Source organism: Aricia agestis, chromosome 11 (genome assembly GCF_905147365.1).
Source record: "Aricia agestis chromosome 11, ilAriAges1.1, whole genome shotgun sequence".
Lineage (NCBI taxonomy): Eukaryota > Metazoa > Arthropoda > Insecta > Lepidoptera > Lycaenidae > Aricia > Aricia agestis.
Window position 1 is genome coordinate 14,210,442 of NC_056416.1, and position 23,180 is coordinate 14,233,621.

At 34.9% G+C, this 23,180-nt stretch overlaps 1 protein-coding gene across 2 annotated transcripts in view; it reads left to right on the plus strand.

Annotated features, from left to right (window-relative positions):
* Window positions 1-23,180, plus strand: part of LOC121731485 (nitric oxide synthase-like protein) — a 137,894-nt gene that overhangs the window by 70,155 nt on the left and 44,559 nt on the right. The window contains exons 1-4 of one of the 2 annotated variants that reach the window (XR_006036243.1): window positions 9,672-9,950; window positions 14,923-15,059; window positions 15,941-16,103; window positions 22,800-22,891. Coding sequence is in view for 1 of the 2 variants with exons in the window: in XM_042120914.1 (XP_041976848.1) it covers window positions 14,923-15,059; window positions 15,941-16,103; window positions 22,800-22,891 (392 nt within the window). In the remaining variant the exon portion in view is untranslated. Of the gene's footprint in view, window positions 1-9,671; window positions 9,951-14,922; window positions 15,060-15,940; window positions 16,104-22,799; window positions 22,892-23,180 lie in introns of those variants that run through there. The other variant, XM_042120914.1, reaches the window with a different exon arrangement.

Genomic DNA, 23,180 nt, shown 5'->3' on the forward strand with positions numbered 1-23,180 from the left:
TTCCTAGTGTGTGTCTTGTAGTGTGTGTAATATTTTATTTGAAAAAAAAAATTATGATAAAAGCATAATTTCAAAATAATATTAGCTCGATGCACTCCTTCACCATATAAACTATAACTGTGCAAAATTTCATTCACGTACGTTTTCCCATTTTTCGTCAAAAGGGATACAAAGTTTTTGACTCACGTATTAATATAATATATAGATAGATAATTTATTTATTTATTTCAAATCATAATACATTTAAAGCTTATAAATAAGACATATTATTTAAGATAATCACAATACAAATTCAGTTGTTATCGTTGGGAGCTGTACTAGTTAAAACTGTGATACAGCTCCCAACGCCTTCCACTCTGGGAACACTTCACACCACACATATATCAATCTATATATAAAAAAAAAAATTGAAGCAGGCAAACCAACGCGGACGGCCGCGGCAAGTCTTTCAATTTGTGTCTTTTCCTATCCATACCATATTTTTACTAATATCCATACTTACCATATCCATACTAATATTATAAATGCGAAAGTGTATCTGTCTGTCCGTCTGTCTGTCTGTCTGTTACTTCTTCACGCCCAAGCCGCTGAACCGATTTTGTTGAAATTTGGCATGTACCTCACTTTGAATCCCGTGAAAGGACATATTATTATTAGGATATTTTTTGTGCCGGAAAAATGAACGGTTCTCGCGCGATAAACTAATTTTGGCGCAACGGATTTGCGGGCGTCATCTAGTAATATTATAAATGCGAAAGTGTGTCTGTCTGTCTGTCTGTTACCTCTTCAAGCCCAAACCGCTGAACCGTTTTTGCTGTTTGGTATGGAGATACATTGAGGCCCGAGAAAGGACATGGGATACTTTTTATCCCGGAAAAATGTCCTTTTCTGTGCGATAAACTAATTTTGCCGCAACGGAGTTGCAAGCGTCATCTATTAGTAAATAAATTCCTCATAACGCATCGTATTGCATCGTCTCGTCACGTTGCAACCACCTTGTGGTTATTGTCGCTCTGTACAAAATAAGTAGGCACATCAATTAAAACAAACTAAATATTTGAACGCTGTTAAGCATTCGTGTACTAAGCCATAAAACAATTTAAATTTTTGACGTGGGAGAGCCATGCTTCGGCACGAATGGACCGGCTTGACCGGAGAAATACCACGGGCTCACAGAAAACCGGAGTGAAACAGCGCTTGCGCTGTGTTTTGCCGAGTGAGTGAGTTTACCGGAGGCCCAATCCTTTTCCCTTCACTACCCTCTCCTATTTCCTTCCCTACCCTCCACTATTACCCTATTCCCTCTTAAAAAGTCGGCAACGCACCTGCAGCTTTTCTGATGCTGCGAGTGTTCATGGGCTTCATGCTTTCCATCAGGTGACCCGTTTGCTCGTTTGCCCCCTTATTTCATTTAAAAAAATACGTATTGAGTTATTAATGCAGTTATGTTCTTTAGATGTTTTAGAAAAAGAATGCATTTAAACAACAAACAAATTGTGGGCTAGGACACTAATACATAACAGCGACCATTTATCGTTCTTGTTTTACCAATCGAGCTTTCTATTAAAAACTAATTTTCCACAAATTCACTGCCAATTTCTCGTCAAACCTTATAAATATAAGCAGCTGTTTATAGAAGATAAATGTAAATGAGAAAATCGGAAAACAGGCCCGGGTCGGTCTCGGCCGCGAACGTGGCTAATCTCTGATCTATGGCCCTAATTTTCTTTTTAATCGGTCAATTGATATAGATAAAGATGATGATATTGTTCTGCCATTAAGTTAGCTACTGGTTTTAAAATAATTAACTGTTAGGTTCGCGTTTTGTTATGTAAGTTGTAATTTTAGTATCATTTTCCACCTGATATAAACCTTCCCTGGACTTCCACTAATATTTGAAGATAAGCCAAATTAGTTCAGCAGTTCTCGAGTTTGGGTCAGAGTCAGACTAACAAAATTTGAGATTTCTATAAAGATGTGTGCAGACGTCTAAATGGTGAAGATAACTTAATGTAGGTAAATCTTGTATTTTCTTCAGTAATTTGGATAAAAAAATAGAGATATAAAGCAATAAAAAATGTAATAGCTTTGACACTTTTTATATAAAAGCCTTTTAGAAAGACAAAATGCTTAATAAAGCAGTCTTGTATGTAGTATTTTACGACGACATTTATTTTTATAGTAATCGAAGGGACTTCTCATGTCTATTCTGCCTGAAGAAGGCTTCGTTACTATTGGCTTATTCCAACCTTTATGTACTATCAGAGAATTTGATTACTAGGCAGTTGACGAACTTACATCATGTGGTCAGCTTATGTCAATTTAATGTTAGGTGTGATCGGTCGGATGGGTTTGACTTAACGCGACCAAATTACTTAGGTCCGCCATCTGCCTAGGAATCAAATTCTCTGATAGTACATAAAGCATTAAGCAACTATATAGGTGTATTAAAACAAAGATAATATATTTGGGTTTAGTTACATCCCTTATTAATTCTATCACGTTCGCGGTGTTGCTCTATAAATTTAAATTTTAATGGCTCAAAATGCATTGCAATACCACGCCACGTTGCAATTATAGAACTGTCCATATAGCGCAAGCGGAAATAAGTGCGTTACTTGCAAAAGAGTTCTTTAAGAGGATACACCAGGGGCTAGAGAAATGAAAAAGAAGTACGTGTAATATCTATAGCAGCTGTCTCCCTTACCTCAAGCCTATACCGCAGAACATGATAGAGACAACTGCAGAAAATCCAGAAAATCAACGATTCGTTGTCCCCTGATTCCTTCTCCAAAACTTAACCGATTTAAGTATTTTTTTATTAAAGATTAAAGAAAGGCTTGAGTTGTGTTCCTATGTTTTATTTTTTTTGTAAAATCTAGCCAAATCTGTTCTCTGGATGTTTGAACACAGCTAGAACAGAAAATCTGGCCATTTTTTTGGGTTTTTGAACGTTCATATCTTATTTAATAATTAAGTTATGAAAAAACAATAAAACAGGAACATTGTGTTAGTGGCCGTAGATATTCAGGAAAAAAAATATAAGTCTACTAGCATTATCCAGGGAGGAAACAGGGGACAATGTTTGTATGGAAAAAAAGGCGGTGTGGACTCCTCTTAAAGGTCTAAAACTACGACTCGCGCGTGTAGAGTAAAATATACTTTCTGAATGGGCTCTTACCCCGTCAAGATAAGCTAAATCTTAAAACTTTCAAGGATTTTGTCGCGCGATGATATTTTTCTTTAATATTATCGCGTGTTTGAAGCGGGTCCGACGTGTCGTGGTCGGATTTATTCGGGCCGGGGGCGGAGCCCGGGGCTCTGTCAACTGTACTTCGCTAAGTTAACCCATTTGTAGCCAAACCAAAACGGCAAGAAAAAAATTAGAAACTTCTTAATTTTATAATAGTAAGGAATATAAATAATTAAAAAAATGATAAAAAAATTAAAAATATATATTTTATTTAAATTATAGGAGTGTACCCAAATTGGCACAATGGCCACTTATGGGGTCGGCGTAGGTGGGTTTATGTGAAGCATTCCTACTCAATGCAAATTATTTTTAGACTTTTTATAAGCTCTTAGTCTTTTATTATGACGGGCCCCCTAATATTCACGGTTTGAAAGTACTTTTGACACGAAGTTTTTCGATTTTGGATGCTAGTGGGCGAGTAGGACGTTGACGAGATCATTATAGGAGGTAAAATCTAGCTCTGCCTTGATGAAATAATAACTTGTCAATTGCACCTTCTTTATGCTAAACATGTAAAAGACACGCATTGGATAAGCTCATGTCAATCATGTGTGTGATTATATATTATGTGCTAACACTTCAACATTCATTGGCATTCATGCCAATTCTATACAACAATATTGATTGGTCCATTTTGACCACATCATCCCTGTGGTTTCTTGCAGTAGTTGTTATAAAAGTTTGCTATTTTTTAGTTAAGTGATAGGCTATGCGATGCTGAATAAGAGTATAAGGAGTACACTTCGTCAAGAAGTAACACTTAGCACTAATCAATTAGGCCAATCGTATGTACTGCTATTATATTAGCGGTAGTTTGAATCTTATTAGATCTAAGACAAGCTCAACTTGCTGCCTGCTGCACGTTCATCATGCATGACCGCTATCCTCAGAATCCGAAAAAGTACCAACGTTATGAACAACTTTCTCCTGAAAATTCAGCAATGCAAGCAAAATGAAATTTATCTATCATCAAAACCACTTTGTCAATAAATACACAGGATTCCAGTGAAATGATGGTCAATTTCTACTCCAAGGCATCATCACTACCTTAGATAATCGTATTCAGCGCTTTCTCGATCCCACGGTAGCTGTTAGTGACACTATAAAGTCGTTAGCGATTCATCATAATAATGTAAAAAAATAATTTTTCTTAGTATACATGTAGCCAGTGTACCGAAATTGGTACAACAACGTTTCAGTTGCTATAAAATGGTAAAAAACGATTTGAAAAAAACTTGTAATGTGCTTATAGGATACATTATTTATTGTATTTGAAGAATAATGTCTATTTACGATGATATACTCAACGTGTAAAATATAATAATTACAAACAGGTAACTACCTCGACGTGTCATTCGAAAGCATATTTTAGCCAAATATTGCTATAAATGTATAATATTTAACAAAACTATTTAATTTTATACGTAACGACAACACTTTCAAGTTTATTGTTATGTAAGATTTTTTTACCTCATGTCAATATTTTTTTCATAAATAATTAAAAACAAAGTGTTCCAAAATTGGCACGGTGGTCATGAATGGGTTAATATCGCGAGGGTACAGTTTGTGGAAATATCATTTATCGACACGAGAAAAATGTTGAAGAATTTCACACTACAGTGTCTTCGTTAGTTTATATGACACAAAAAAGTATGGTTCTCATAAGAGATTATATACATATTGTTACTACTCATAGACATATTGTTTTTCTTTCTAACTCATAAGAGTTAGAAAGAAAAACAATAGATAAAGTTATGCAGTCTTTAAACATTTGTTAGCATCTTATCCTTAATATAAAATTCTCGTGTCACAATGTTAGGCCGCGTACTCCTCCGAAACGGCTTTACTGATTTAACCAAATTTTATATGCATATTCAGTAGGTCTGAGAATCGGCTACTGGGTACTTTTTATATTGATAAGTGCATTTGTTGATTAAATAATAGTAAATTATTACAACTCGAGACTGACGACGACCATTGTTTGTGCGACGGGATAGCGATGGACGTTGCCATGGTGACATACTTATTTAGTCACTTCAATAAAATAATACGGGAGAAATACTTTATATGGCAAAGAAACGTTTGCCGGGACAGCTAGTAATTTAATATTAATATTTTCTTCTTTGAAAATATGTACTAACTACTAGCACGTAAAACTTGTGTTTGTACTACTAATTATATCATTCCCATTCGGCGTGGCTCTACAAAATAAAAAACAATGTTCTTGTTATACACCTTTTAAAACGTGAACATATTTTTAACTTTGTGTGCTAATGAAATCTCCAAAAGAAAAAGATTATGCTCTTCATTAAGCTTGCTACACTGCTTCTATAACACTATTTTCTTTGTTTTTATGAAAATAGTACTGTACCTAAAAGCTTTGGAATTTTCAAACATAGGTAATTCCCGTGGAGCTAAGTTAGGTCACTTCAAACAGCTGATTAATTATTAGTTTAAAATAGTTTACGACTTGACACAGGAATCTGATGTAAGCTGGAACTAATGGTTATTCTGCGGTATTTGACTATTTGGTGCTTGAAATTAATAATGTAGGCAGGCCTCCTTATTATATTATTATGATGTGGTAAAATTATAAAATAAACTACTAATATTTTCGGATATGAAATTCTGATTTCTGTTGTCTCCCTAGATTTCTATAATATTATATAATCTTAATCTATAATGTTGTTCCTGACTATAGTTGATTATTGTACCACAGCTTGTATACTCTGTTTAAATTATTCATTTTGTCAAAGTGTAATCAAAGCTAGATAAAAACTTTAATATCCATTTATCTATCTAGTATTTTCTGTTTAGTGCCTTTCTGAAACAAACGGCTCAAAACATAATATTTAATAGTATCAAAATGTATGAATGAATTAAGATTGAGTTGATCAATGTTATGTCTTATAATATTATGATGTTATGACATTTAAAGCCATATATTATCTTTATTACTTACAAATATGTTATATTAAATCATCTTTCAGCTATTACTTATGTTTAAAGTTACTTGCAATGTTGGATTAAGTATCTAAGCACACCATGCCGAAGTTCCGCGGCGGAAATTCCGCATGATTACGTCAGCAATGTCGCAAACATCGGTAATTTAAAATACATTGCAGGCGGAAATCGGAATCAAGCCGAATTTCCGCCGCGGAAATTCGGCATAGTGTGTTTAGTTTAGACACTAAGACTTAGTTTCGAGTCTTTTATTTCCACAAATATATTATGTAACATACTATTTTCTAATCTCTGCAATACGTTATTGTATACAATATTTATATCAACTAGAGATCGCCCAATGGTCGAAATTCGACCTTAGTTTCAACGACATTAGGACTACTACCTATATTTTTTCGCAGTTTGGCAGCTGACTGTCAACTTCATAATTGAGTGTCATGTTCAATAAAATTCTGTCAGATTTTAAAACATGACACTCGCACTGACACTAATTTTTAACTTTGCGCATGCGCAATGTGAATTGAATAACGAAACGAACACGACTAATTTGTCACCTTGTTGTCAACAGACTTAAATCATAAATAAAAGAGTATGATTCGTATGAATAGGCTTGTCGCTCAAAAATCTGCCATTTTTCCTAGTGTTGAAATTTTGCTTTTATCATACATTTTTTTAACAAATAAAACATTACACACACTACAACACACGTTGTATTTGTTAAAAAAATGTATGATAAAAGGAAAATTTCAAAATAATATTATGCTCGATGCACTCCTTCACCATATTATATCTTTAAACGAGCAATTCTTGTATATATATATATATATATATATATATATATATATATATATATATATATATATATATATATATATATATATAATTGGAATCTCGGAATCGGCTCCAACGATTTTCATGAAATTTAGTATATAGGGGGTTTCAGGGGCGATAAATCGATCTAGATAGGAATCATTTTTAGAAAATGTCATTGTCATCGAATACCGAGCGAAGCTCGGTTAAATAGCTAGTAAACTATAACTGTGCAAAATTTCATTCACCTATTTTTCGTCAAAAGGGATACAAAGTTTTTGGCTCACGTATTAATATAATATATAGATATCAATATCGATTGAACCAGCTTATTTACAACAAAGTTATCGAATGAAACTTTTTACGTGAAAAAGTATGAGTTTTATGTAAAGGTAGAAAAGACATAAAACAAACCTTTATAAGCGCCATAATTAAGTTTATTCTCTAAAGACTAATATACATTTAAAGTGGGATTCGATATTTTTCATTGCAAAAAAAGTGGAGTTCGAAATTCATCGGCAACGGAAGTGTGAGTTCATTGTTTTATTGTTGAGCCCCGATCCGTAATTAATGTTCTAGCGAAATGCGCTGAAACTTTGTGAGCAATAATTAAATCATTATCACTATCGCCTGCTTTTATTGTTTTTTATCACTTCCTTTTTATGATATTTTGATCATTGTTTTTGCCGCACCTGCATTGCTACAGATGTCCTCATTCTACTCTTGCTGAAAACAGATTTACTTGCAGAATTCCTTAACCATTCAACAACTCTCAGTCTTCTTATTTTCTGTCTGATAGGATTTATGTTTTTCAACTTAGTTTTCTTCTCTAGTTTCTAATTATACTTTGGAGGTGAAGTAATTGTTTCTACAGTAATTATTGTAGTTTATCTAGTAATGCTTGTTCAATGCTCATAAAACTTGCGAGAAAGAAGAAAATTAATCTATTTTATAAAAGTAATTTGAAGAATTAATCTATTTTATAAAAGTAATTTGAATAATAAAAGTGTACACCAAATAAGAAACATGTACTTTTAATCTCTGAGTTCATGATAGGTTCGGAATCATACAAAATAATTGTTTGTTTGTATGACTGTTCGCTCACATGAACAATGTTAAATTGTAAACAAAGGCACATGACTTGATCACAAGCGAATCGGTTTATATAATGATAACACTATTGTGATGGTTTAATTATTTGATTTCATAATATTTATACAGTTAGATACTAGAAAGCCAAATATGTATAATATTGACTATTGAGGAAAATATTGTATAGGCCATAGTTTAGTTTGTAGGTATACAGAAAACTTTGAAACCTTACAGTATAGGTACATATATACAGTATTCGCAATTAAATATAAAATATATTATATTTTCGGCTTGTACATCTAATATATTAATAATATATATTTAAATCTAATAGATTCTTTAGTTTTGCAAGGACTAAATTATTTATTGTAGATTACTTATTTTACTCGTAGTATAATCGAATACTCTAAGTAATAAGCGTTTATATTATAATTAAAATGTTTATGTAAATGTAGACGTAGAAGATCTTAAAGGACAGAAACAGAGAAATCAATTTGTTTTCTTCCGACGATTCCGAAATTCAAAAAATGCGCAAAACTGTTTTCACATTCCGGAACTGTTTTTACATCGGACATCCATCCATTCATTTACGGCGGGTCAAAGCTAACATGATCATGAAACATTCATATTTGCCTCTGATCGCCATATCAAAAGCCGCAGCGAATAATACAGTTAGAATTCACAAAAGGAATCCCTGGGGCGGCGGAGCTGGCGGGAAACTCTTTTTTTTTTCGTGAAACTATTCAGGCAAAGGTAACTTATAAATAGATATATTTTCTTACGCTTAAGCAAAATTTTGCGCCTAGACGACCCATATTATGCCGTTTGAAATGGAATTCCTTTGTAACTGTTTCGTGTTAAAAAGATACTTTTTAGATTAAACCGCATTATTATCATATTATTCAGAGGAATGTAGTTCATAGTTTTTTTTTTCAAACATAATATTAAGTTTTGCACTGCTTTTATAGCGGGCTTTGAGCACGGCGACCGAATCAAGAAAGTCTGTAATAAAAATAAACCTAACACATCGTCTAACGTCGTTTTAGTTCGGCAGACTTCGGCGGTGTTTGTGTGCGCGTGCAACTAGACTAGACTAGCTATTGCTATGCAAAAGCCTTCCGCTGCAGTTACCAAGTGCCGCAAGTATTTTTTTATCGATCTTGTATCCAACAACTGGAAGATACGTAAGGTTTTTTAAGATGATGATTTCCTACGTGTACACACAATACCAGTTTAGCACTCTGAATATCTTTGTCTATTTACAATTACTATTATTTACAGTTTCAAATCAAAAACGCTCAATACATCGAAAAAAACGCAATATTTTAAAATGTATGCTACTTACTTTCAAGCTAAAATAACGATGTAAGTTGAGTCATCCTTTCACCGCGTGCACTATGCGCTAGAAAATATGTTCAGTTGGTAATACCACGGTCGATAAATATCCCTTATCACGATTTTATTTACAATTGAATATCAAAATACCAATCGTCATATTCAAATAAGTTCATAGCTATAAGCGGCAGGTAGCGGTAAGGTGTGAGTAGTGCGCAAACGCAGCGCCTCCGTCACACTACTTACCAATTTAGTAATCACTAATTACTTTAACAAAATGGCGCCCGGCGTCGCGCAGGGCACTAGTCTGGTCGAAAATGTCCCGCAGTGTCCCATAGATCATTTTAATATTATGGACGGACCGGGCGAGGAGATACAGTATAGGAAATTGGACAAGAAACAAACGCGGAAAGTGATCAAGCCCAAAGTGCTGAAGAATTGGGAGTCGAGTGTGCATCTTTACGATCGGCTGTACGACGACACCTGCCCCAGAGTGGTATGTGCTTGAAAAGATATTACAAGAAGTAAGAACTGATATTTTAATTAATTTAAGTAATCGACGTCTTAGAACGCGCGCGGCAGTCAGTTCCACATAATATTATTTGAAGTTCTGCCTTGGAAGTGTATTGAAATATTTACACATATTTTTAATTAAATAAAAACCATACAGAAATCATGGACGAATTGATTTTAAATTGCGTAAACAAAACAGCAACAAAACACCAATGCCACGATTGTCAATTAATTAAGAATTTGTGTTTCATTACCTATCTACGAATAATAATAAAAACGAAGGAAACGAGACTCCCATACTTCAACCGTTTGAATTTGATTCCTTTCGGACACTAAAATATTATGGCAATAGCAACAAAACATACAATAAAGCCGTTGACATTAACTGTCATTTCTATATTTACACAAAATTGTGTACCGAATACACGCATAAAGTATGCATGTATTCGGGTCACATTTTCTAGACTCGTGGACAAATTTTTCAACACAGTTAATCTTCCTTAGTTTTTATTATTCGTAGCCATTGATTAAAGTTATCTGAGTGAAACCCCTGTCAAAGTCAGAAAAGTTTTTAATCTGTTGTAAAAGTTACATTAAAATAAAAGTAACGAAATTTAATCGTGAATGTTTAATTAATTTAAAAGATTTGACCTAGTGACGAGAATAATTTTTAAATATAATATGGATTTTAGTCCTGAAGAGAGAACTGATATTATGATAGGTACGTACGAGCAAAAAACTCGAAAAAGTAAAATATACTAAGCTACTTCAGTCAGCTACGATGTTTTGCAATAAAGCATGCCAAAACTATATAGTCGGCTGCGACATATACACTTCAAACGCCCATATTCTGGACAGTATAATAACAAGACCTACAACTGAACGGGCAATACCCAAGGAAAAAACCTAAAAATGTGGTAAAAGCAACGTATAATTATACTAAGGTAGCTGACTTAAAAAATTCGACGACCTCCGTGGCTCAGTCATGGTTGGACTTGTTGGCAAAGCTCGTCGCGGTCGCGGGTTTGAATCCCGCCGACGACGGAACAAAAAGTTTTCAATGTTCCTTGGTCATGGATTATTATTTGGTTTCGGGTATTTCCGTTGTCTGCAGGTACACGTAACAGAAGTATTTCGAGTACTTAGCACGGGGCCAGACTAACGTGGTGTGAAACGTCCATAGATATTATTATTATTTTAATGTTTCCACAGAGTGCATACCTAGGTTTACATTACGTAAAAGCAGTGGCGGCTCTAGGGGTGGTGAACAGGGCAATCGACCGGGGCCCTGCTTTTGCAGCGGCCTCGCAAGGTGTTTTTTTGGAAGACAAAGGGCCTCGCAATAGGTATTAAGGCCACCACTGCGTAAAACATCTAGACACACGGTAGCGTGTACAGCCAAGTTCAAGTATAACAGAACTGGCGAGCAGCGCCGTGTGTCTTGCTGTAGGCTGTCTAATTCGGTTTAAATATATGAGAGTTACCTATAATATTTATATTATACTGCATTCTATTGTCGAAAAACAAGGATGTATGAAGCTCGGGCCCGCCATTTTATTAAATTACAAATTGCTGCTGTTATTTATCCCCAGAGCACGGTTTATCATTTTATGGAGATACGCTATTATGTAGCTTTATCCTTCTAACACATGCACGTTAGGTTAAACTTGGGTTAAATATCTCTTACATGAATACGAAAGCGACAACACGCTATTTAACTTAAGTTTTAGCTCAAATCTGGCAAGTGGGGCTATTTTTTTATGATATAAGGGGGCTTACGAGCAAACGGGTCACCTGATGGAAAGCAACTTCTGTCGCCCATGGACACATGCAATATCAGAAGAGCAGCAGGTGCGTTGCCGGCCTTTTAAGAGGGAATAGGATTACAGGGTAGGGGAGGTAAGGAAGGGAATAGGGAAGGGTAGGGAAGGGAAGGGTAGGGAATTGGGCCTCCGGTAAATTCACACACACGGCAAAACACAGCGCAAGCGCTGTTTCACGCCGGTTTTCTGTGAGCCCGTGGTATTTTTCCGGTCGAGCCGGCCCATTCGTGCCGAAGTATGACTAAAGAAAAATTATTATTTGTTATTTTCACCATTCAAAGGGACGGTTTTTTTCATGATTTCGCTAAGCAAGTTATCTTTATTGTAATGAAAGGATTAAATAAAATAAATAAAAAATGATCTGAACTGGTTCTTCTCATAATGAATTTAACCTAAATATTATTTTATATTTAACCTAAATGCCAAGCAAAATTGTAGAATGTCTTGTAAATTGTACTACTATAACATTCTTGTTGGCTGTACCAGACTCTACCGTAGTCCGTAAGCGATAAGATTTAGTATAATTTTATTGCTGGCGGTCCGTCGCGTCTCGCGCGTTAGCGTCAAACAAAGCACGGCTATCTGTGGTTTATACCTACACTTTATTGACATGTTTGTTGGTCAGTAGATGAATTCATAACACCAGAAATGAAAAATGTAAAAAACACAATATAGTCATATTATTCTTGTCCATAAGGGACAATGGGGCATAATATTTTATAGCTCTGCGAAACAGGGTGGGTTGCACCAGAAAGTAGTTACAGTTAAGTTTAAGGTTATAGTCAAATATAGCGTCCATTATGGACTTTTACTGGGGATTTGACAGTTCATTTGACATTTTGTTATGGTTAAAGTTATAGTTAAAGTAAATTGTGCAACCCACCCTTAGCTGTTGCATCATTTTTTTTAATCCTAAACACATAATATACTTATCACGTACTCGTACATAACAAAGCAGACACAATTAATTTGACTCCAAATTCAAAATAATAATTAAATATGAGTTACATAATTTTATTAGAAATGTTCGCAATCTTAAAATGCACATTAAAATTTTCATAACAAAAGGATTATGAAAAATTCCAGGACCTTGAATTATAGTTGGTACGTGCGTCTTTCCCCGTGATATATTCGGTTCATGGAGGCATCTTTATAAATAACGACACTCTTAACAGTTAATAATTTACACAGGAGCTCATACTCTGAGTACCTAAAAATATTATATTCATATTGCATAGACTCCATTTATTTCTTTGTTCTGAACAATGATCATTACTTAACGTTTTGAAATTCGTCGAATTACTCGTATTTATTAAAAACTAAAGGCAAGGAGTTGCGCTCAAAAGCACATCTACATCTACTCACCGCACCTTATTACTATGGCAACTTAGTACTAATTGGACATCGAATTTGCGGTTTGCCAGATTATCCTTTTCAGTTAATTTTAACCCAAAAAACCTATCCCAGGAACGGCCTCCATAATGCTACTTATTTAATTGTTATACTTACCGCACAGCAAAGTATTTGCAGAGGCATATCACACATGAATTTTCTCAAGTTGCATTTTTTGTTTACATCAAGATGTTCAATAATTATATTACCTGAATGGCCAAGCACTGTTTGTGAAATTTTAAGAGAGGAATATTAGCACTCACTGCAGCTTCAGTATAATAATTATTAATATAGTATCGTAAAACGGACGAAGCTCATTTTCCGCCAGCGAAATTTCACAGTAACGCGGTTTATTACTCGTGCCGAAATCCGGGCACTTTATATTTTATTTTAAATTTTTATATCGCACTGTAAATATTATGAATGCATCCAAAATTAATTTGCTGGAAAATTGGATTCAGTTTTCATTATACTGTTTTTAAATACTTTAAATGGACGAATGCGTCCTATCGTATGCAAAAGTATATTAAATGGTTTGGAATCATTTCGGAAATTTGGGGTATATCCTATATTATAAGTATGTAGCATATTAGTATATAGAATAAATTGCTTGTGTAAAGGTACATCGGAGAAATTGTTATAAAGGACGAGTTTGCTTTTGTTTATATTTTTTTTTGTAAGAAGAACATTATTTTTTCCGAATGACAAAGTAGCGGGCTATAACATGCTCATAACATCCCTAATTCAATTTCGCCTTGTAAAATATTAATAGATTAATATTATGTTACGTTGGTTCATTTCCTGCTATAATACAAAATGATACTGGGTCTATAGCACAGATCAAATTCTGAGTCAATAGAGGGTATACATAATTAAATAACATCGGAAACGTTCACTATTTCGCCTTTTATCCTAACCTTATTTCGCATGTGATAAGTTTATTATTAAGTTTCCAGTTTCTGCAGATTACATTTGCGAGGTAGCTGTAAGAATGGTTTAAATCTTAAGTTTTGTGGAGCTTAGTTCATTATGAATGTAAGAGGCGCTTTGTGTAATTCCGCATTGTTTCAGTTCACTGTTTATTTTTGCCGGTTCGCGGTATTTCATTTAACAACAACCACAAGTTTTAGAATTTTATGAAACAAGAAAATATGTTGCATACTCTACTGGTCTTAGAGGTATTTCTTAAAATATGACTGGATTATAATAAACTGTTTTTTTACCTATGATAAAATATAAAATATGGTTATTGTACCCCCAAAATAAATATTTAAATCTAGCAAACCTAAGAATAACTTCCGTACAAACATCAAGGATATAACTCTGAACGGATTGTAGAGTCATTCATAGAGTTGTGATAACACGTACAGAGTACTCGTAGTCGTAACAAGAAATATACGACCTAATAATTATTGAATGCTTTATTCTATTATTTAACACTTACAACTCTCAAACCCTCACAAAACCAAAAGGTGATAATTATAACATTCTTGATCCCGACGCTGATCATGGCAAAAATGATGATGTCGATGATGCTGATGATGGCAATAATGATGATGTTGTTGATGCTGATGATGGCAATAATGATGATGTCGTTGATGCTGTGATGGCAATAATGATGATGTTGTTGATGCTGATGATAGAAATAATAATGATGTTGTTGATGCTGATGATGGCAATAATGATGATGTCGTTGATACTGATGATGGTGTTGATGCTAATGATGTTGTTTGTTTGCAGCCGACGCTATGCAACGAGAAGGCGTGTCTGGGCAGCCTGATGGCGATCCCCGGACGCGGGGACGTGCCCCGCAGCCCGGAGGAGGTGCTCACAGACGCCAGAGACTTCCTGGGACAGTACTTCGCCAGCATACGACGGTAAGTCACAGTTATGAGTGACAAAACAATTAGCAAAGTGATATTAACTTTAGGGTGTGTAATATGTATGTGTATCTTAAGGTGGCTTCTCACGGCGTGTAATTGATATTACATTTACCCGCTGAGCCAGCTTGAGCCACGCGCCGTGTGAGGAGGGTGGCCCGAGGTGGCGTGGGCTAGTTCGAGCAGGCGCGTCCGATTCGAGTCGGTCGGTAACTTCAAAGGCGCAGCTCGAGCGGCTCGTGATATTTACGCGCCGTGAGAACGGGTAGCACGGTCTCGCCTGTTCGCTCGCTCTCGCTCGTACAAATCGGCTCGGCTCGGCGCAGCTCGTGATATTACGCGCCGTGGGAAAGCCACCATTAGGATTAGACGATAATATGGTGAACTATCGCGATAGCTCCTAATTAAAAGAGGCTCTCGGCAATGCTCTGGGCAAATCAAATTGTATGTTTTCACTGTCTCGCCACCCCACTCGGTAGGTGTAATCAGGCCTAGAGAAATTGCTCTGCTATTTCTAGCCATGTGTATGCAGTTTCGAAGGTCCAAATCTTCTTTTGGGTGATCTAAATCGATGAGATTTGCATGATCTAAATCGATACGATCAGCCCTAGTAGACAAGTGGCAAGAGATTATCGTAAACGCTAACAAAATGTATGCGATTTGACATAAGTCATCGCTTCGCCAGCGAATACTAATGTCAAATCCCATACATTTTGTGGCGTTGGCGTTGGCGTTGGCGTTTACGATAATTGCTTGCCACTTGTCTAGGGCCGTAAATAACCGTAGCCGATTATATTACTACCCCGAACTCGAGCGAAGCCTCTTATTTTTTATCGCAACTTCTGGACAATACATTAAATATTACTATCCATTACCAGTGCCAACACCCCCGCGCACGAGGCTCGCTGGAAGGCGGTGCAGGAGGAGGTGGCTCGTACCGGCACCTACCAGCTCACCACCACAGAGCTGGTCTTCGGAGCCAAGCTCGCCTGGAGAAACGCCAGCCGCTGCATAGGCCGGATACAGTGGTCTAAGCTACAGGTGAGATATTTATATCGGGTACTTGTAAGAAACAATATGAGCCTAATCAGCCTAAAATCAGCAAAATACGTAGAATTTTGCACCTTGACACATAATATAATATACTTTATTAAAAACGCAAATACATACATAATATTTAAGTGTAAGTTACCGTACAAAACTCAAATTTTTCGAAGTTTAGAGTAACTACAAAAATTACATTATTGATGTGAAACATCAAACAACTTTTAACGAGCTTTCTTTTTCTGGTTCTTTTCGGCAAGCTGGAACCGACAGTACCTAGATTTCCTGATGAATTTCCGATAAAAGTTTTAGTTTTGTTTCTTAAAAAAACCTTTTACTGTCTTTGTAAATCAAGGCGAGAGAACAGCTGGCACATCACGTCACATACAAAGTAATTATTTGAAATAAATATTTTGTGTCAACTCGCAAATCCTTGTGAGCGGCGTGTACACTGTACATAGTGATATGTACACATCATTTATTACTATGACTAATGAGTAATGTAGCACGTGAGTTTTGTTTTCAAAATGTTACCGACAAGTTTAGTTAGGATTTAAACATTTCAATCATTAAAACCTAAGACCGACGCAAAAAAAATGCTCAAAACCGCTAAGCAAAAAAAAAAACGCAGGTATGAGCACGCATTATAGCAATTAAATACTTACCTACTAATATTAATAAAGAAATATACAGCTGTAGACATCAAACAGAAAACAACTAGTTTTTTTTTTACATAGGCACACCCACAACAACTTTACTTAGGTAACATCTCCGTAAGTACATAATGTCTAGTCATCGCCTAATCCCTGGGCAATAAATAAACTAGTACTGTATACAGAGAATATGGTGACAGGCATGACAAAACACTGTTTCTTATTTTCTCATCTGTCATACTCTACTAACATTAATAATTACAAGTTATTTATTTTTGTCAGGAAAAACTAAAGCTCATCAAAAAGTTTTATGAACTTTCTACTTTTGGATATAAGTATTATTATATTTGTTCATAATATTATTATAATCATGATAGTTTAATAAATTAATGTTGAAACTCTGGGGTAGAATCTAACATAAGTATATAATATTTTAAGCGCTTTTTTTCACTCACTTTTTTTGGTAAATAAAGTGGGCCCCGTGCGAGTTTCTTTCGCTGGTTCTTCTCGCCGGGCTAGTTCCCGAACAGGCGGTAGGCATTATGTAGACTTTCAGAAAATATTTGCAAAAATTTATTCTGTATAAAAAAAAATTGAGTTTTATGCATATTAAGTAATTAAGTAATGTAATATTTTGACGGAAATCATCTTAATTTATTACTACCGTCAAGTGTATGCAGAGAAAGATAGGAAATGGATCTTCCAAGGAGGGTCAGAAATAGGGTGCCCTATTAAAATAATCACATAATCCCTAGGCCTTCCTCCTTATCTCTTCCGTCGGTATTTAAAACATACGGAACCGAGTGTCGACGATCCTTACGGCTTATAATAGTTTTCTACCCCCATTCTCATAGGTTAGTAGTTACTATGGCTTCCGGCAAAACAGCTGTAATTTATCCTTATCTTTATAATATTCGCTCCCAGTTAAACTCAAATCTTGTTTTATTACTGATGTTGGTGAAGTTAAGTCTTAAGATACAATATATTATAAAACTTAAATCTAGTTTACTGTTTACGGCCGTGTTCAAACCAAACTGACTGTAAGCCACCGAATGTGAGCAAGCTGTGAGCCCCGGTGTAAACGTGAAAATAAACAGTATTTTTCATTCACAGTATGCCGACTATACGCTACAGCTGACGTAGCTAAGCTACGTAGCCAATCAGCGTCCACGGAGCATAGTGACGTATATTAATCGGCCGCCTTTTTTTTCAAAAGTGTCGAAGCTACTGGTCTGGTTAAGACGATGGTAGTTCTGTTGCTAGTTGGTTTGGAGATAAGCAATGAGGGGGCCTGGCCCCCTCCCCTAAAGTCGGGACAATCGGGCGCCGAATGTCAGCCCCTACGCATAGCGTAATAACGTATTGTCCGGATGTGAATGAAAATTAAGTGAATATGTTTGGAAATGCAATAAACTGCGTAACGTTCACTCACATTCGGCGGCTGACAGTCAGTTTAATTTGATCACGGCCTTAAACCAATTTTAATTTTCTCAATACTAGATTGTATTAAACTAAGTCAAACAAAAATGTTGAAAAGAAAATTGAAAACTAAGCCAAACGATTTTCCGTTTAAAAAGCTTTTAAAAATCACTTTGATGACGAATTTCGAGTAGAAAATTACCTTCGTGTATCAAAGGGCCAGTCGAATAGGCCATTGAAATCAGAAAATCAATCTAAACATTTTTGCAATTAGTCATCTCGACTCTAGCTGTAACTCGGTTAGTAGTAATTTGCTCTGTCGGTCTGTTAGTTGCAGCTTATTGGACCGTTTGAACTCAGTTTAAATCCCGTAATAAGTAATTGCATTTCTGTTTGACGTTTCGGTTGAAATAACTTGGTTTTTCTACGTTTGATAGGAATAATAACTGCATACCTAGTTAATAACCTTTATTAGAAGGAAATAGAGATTGGGATGAGATTTAACAAATCGTCTGCATAATATCTAAGCTTTGCAATCAATTTGTAGTTAAATTATTATAAAATTTAGTTTTTTAACCTACATCTAAAAAAGGAAAAGAAAAGACGAAAGTGTGTTGTTCGGCTGTGGGGGCAGTCCGCATCTCCGTAATTTTTTTCGGATAAAAAGTATCCTATATCCTTTCCCTAGGCCCTAAGTATTTCCATGCCTTTCAGCATAATCAGTTTAGGTTTAGGTTTAAAGAATTTATTCTCAGAAGACATATTACAGTCACTTATATGAAAACTTAGAACTAAAGTAACATTTTTACAGTGGTCATATTACAGTAGTATAAATAAACAGTAGTATGATTTGTTTTGATTTGTGTTCCACCAACAATATATTTTATGTTTGCTTTAAGCAAGTTTAATTACTTTTATTTTATAAATAAACTAGCGGGCCCGATGCGATGGCATCGTCCCGTCAGTTCTATCCCACCAAAAACTAGAAATAATCAGCGACTAATTGGATTTATTGGGTACCATCGACCACATGCGTCGTTACATACTAAAACACTTTACGCTTGCCGTCTGTGTATACTTACACGATTTCATACTTGAAATCCTCCAAATATGCAGTTTTATAATAATTTCTTTCTCTTGTGCTCACTGACAAGCCATTATAATAATTATAAAATAAAGAAATATATTGATACATTTACTGAATGTTGATTTAAATTACGAAATAAGTTGAAGGCTTGGCTTGGATGTGATCTGAATACTTTTTACGACAGAAGTATTAAAGCAATGTAATATTTTGTTAGGCTCCTTTTACATTTTTAAATGTTTTTGGTGGAATTTCATTTCTTTTTTGAAGGTTTTTTTCTTTTCATTTCAGGTCATACATAATTATTGACTCTTAAGCTTTAATACTTGAAAGTGGTCATTTTTAGCATTACCGTTGAATACATAGCAGCACTGATGTAAGCGTCTCGATGTTCCTCGCAGGAAAGGAGCATACCTTATTTCATGTGATAACTTAAAACTCCCATATATCGAGCGAGTAAGGAGTGTATATTGCAGTACTGATTACATTTATATTTAAATCGAATTTAATTATTGTTTCATTGTTAACGTTGTTAATACTATTTTTATTCAATAATAACAACTGATACGAACTGAACCTTTTGAACTTCAATTGATACCATTTCATTAAGTACATAACTAACTCAAAGCCTTTTGTATGTAAAACAAATATGCAGTCGAAACTCATACTGTTCTTGCAAAGTTACAAACATAAAAATCTTTTCTGTTATTTAATAAAGTATGATTATATTATTATTGATTATTTTTCAGTTTATAGGTTTCCCTGCCCAAAGGATGAAAACGGGACCCTATTATTAATAAGTCTTCGCTGTCTGTCCGTCGTCCATCCGTAGGTCACCAGGCTGGATATCGAGAACCGCAACAGCCAGATAGTTGCGATTTTCACAAAATATGTATTTCTGGTGTCGTTATAAAAGCTATATTTAAGTCCAATTAAAATAAAATAAATTATTAATAGAACAAACACGTTTTTTCCCGTTTTTTGCTCTACATCCATTATGGTAACAGTAAGGTTTTCGAAAAGTTCAGAAAATACTCAACTGTATTTTAACTTTAATAATTAATAATAAAAATTAAATAAATTATTTAGCTCCCATACAAATTAACGGTACGGAACCCTATGTACGCCAGTCCGACTCGCACTTGGCCGGTTTCATAATTTTTCCTTTCATTGTGAATAAAGATCTATCCGAGTACCAAATTTTAAGGTTAGGAGTACCTTAGAATTTTGATGATCTGTCAGTCAGTGAGTGACAAATTGTAGTAACTTTGACCACCCGTAACTATTAAACTATTTATCGAAATTTCCTGTAATTTGGAGGTTAAGCTAGTTTTAATACTTGCTCCTAGTGACCGAAATTCTAAATCTTTAGCTTTGTTAACATCGAAGATAAAGGCGGTGTGAAATAGCCGCGAACCGCTTCGAGAAAAGTATCGTACGGCCGTGCCTTTGCTAAAAAGCTTGGCTGGGGCACTGCCGTGCCCCCAGATTACGTTACTTACAAAAGAATTAGTAAAATCTGTTCAGGTGTTCCAAGGATTTGCTTACACAATATACGTTTAGTAGATTCTATGGTTAAGGTTTTATAGAATTGAGTGAATGTGTTGTAATAGTTTTTTCGGTATCGGTTTATCGGTTTAGGTGTGAGAAGGTGACAGACAGACACTTTTTCGCATATTTTATTTATTTATTTATTTTAAAAGGTTTGTCAACAATTGCTAACACTTATAATAAAGTACAGGATACACATAATTAATTACCATTCAGTGTTACAACTTCTTACAGACAAACACTACATGCACCAATAAAAATTAACAACAAAATTCTATAATAGAGTAATATGACTTTAAAAATAACATTGCATTGGAAGAATCAAACAATACAATAGAACAAAATAGAATAGTTAGAATTTCAAGGTAAATAGACATAGCTGAAAAATATTTTAGATTTTAAATTTTAAGTACACTATTTATCTGTTTTTTATACTGAACTAATTTTAGACCAATATCCAAGTTTTCACTTTTAGAGAGACAGTTGTAAGCCTTACAGATCCTTGGCAGAACAGCTGAGAGTCCAAGGTTTGAATTTGAGGCTGGTATATTAAATAAATTGAAAGCATTGATTCTAGGTAGTCTCGAGGGGGCGTTTATTTCCAGCATGTGTAATAAATACTCAGGGCAATCTATTTTAGAGTTAATTATTTTATGCAAAAAGATTAGATCCATCTTTTTCCTACGACTGTTCAGAGTCATCATCTTGAAGTGATTCAACCGGTTATCGTACCCGTGAAGTGTTCTTGTCGATAAATTGTAGAGGAAACGTTTTTGGACGCTTTCTAGGCGCTTAACGTATATTTCGTAGTAAGGATTCCAAATAATGCTGTTAAATTCTAAGATGCTTCTAACAAGTGCGTTGAACAATTTAATTTTAGAAGAAGATTGCTTTAGTTCTTTTGAGTTCCTAATTACAAAACCTAGCATTTGGAAACCCCTCTTGACGATGTTATTAATATGTTTATCGAATTTGAGTTGGCTATCAATAATGACTCCTAGATCACGGACTTCATCTACTGACTTTAGTTCCTGCTTATTTATGTTATATTCATACGAGAGAAGGTTTTTTCGATTGCGCGAAAAACATATTTGATAACATTTACTTATATTTAAAAATATTTTATTTCGTACACACCAATCGTATAATCTGTCTATGTCCTCTTGAAGTAATTTTGAGTCTAAATATGTTTTTATAGGTTTCATAACCTTTAAATCATCAGCAAATAAGTAAAAAATCAGAATGAACAAAACAATTACAAATGTCATTTATAAATATATTGAAGAGAATTGGCCCCAAGTGTGATCCTTATGGAACTCCACTGGTAGCAGAAAAGATGTCAGACTTGAAACCGTTTGCCACTACCATGTATAATCGCTCTAACAAATAGGACCAGAACCAGTGAAGCAAACTACCACCGATACCAGCATTAGAAAGTTTTTGCAGAAGTATTTGATGGTCTACTTAATCAAACGCTTTACTGAAGTCCGTATAAATTGCATCAACGGGAACTCTTGTATCTACGTATTTATAAATTTTAGAAGTAAATGACGCTAAGTTGGTTGCAGTAGATCTTTTGCTGACAAAACCATGTTGGTTAGAAATTATTACTTGTCTAATATGCCAGACTAGTTGCTTTGTTACTAATTTTTCTAAAACTTTTCCGAAAATATTGAGGATATATATAGGTCTATAATGAGAAATCAGGTGACGGGATCCAGATTTATGTAGTGGAACTATTAGTGCCTCTTTCCACCGTTTAGGAAATATTACGTCGGCCAGTGATTTATTGTATATTATTTTTAATGGATAAGATAATGTTTCCGCGCATGATTTAATAAATACTGGGGGAATACCGTCCCTGCCAGCTCCCTCCAGAATCCAATGATTTTAAAGCATTCTGAACTGAATTTTATACTTACTATTAGTGTCAAAGTGATTTATGAAAGAGAATATAATTTATAACACTTTATTTCATAACCACAGGTATTCGACTGTCGGCAAGTGACCACGACAAGCGGCATGTTTGAGGCGCTGTGCAACCACATCAAATACAGCACCAATAAAGGAAACATCAGGTTAGTTTTGCTAAGTTACGTTAATATATTAACTTTGTTACGAGGCCAAAATGTAGTAATCTTTACTAAAATGTTGTGACAAAAGTTTCTTCTTGTGTTTATTTAAACTTCATATTTGAAAAAAATCTGCGTAAAGTGTCTCATCATTTTTTAACCGACTTCCAAAAAGGAGGAGGTTATGTGTTCGTCTGTTTATATTTTTATCAAAATACCATCCTACAGAACGATAGCTCTCACAGTGAACCGTTAACATAATATATGGCTTCAGAATGACAGTTCAGACCTGAAT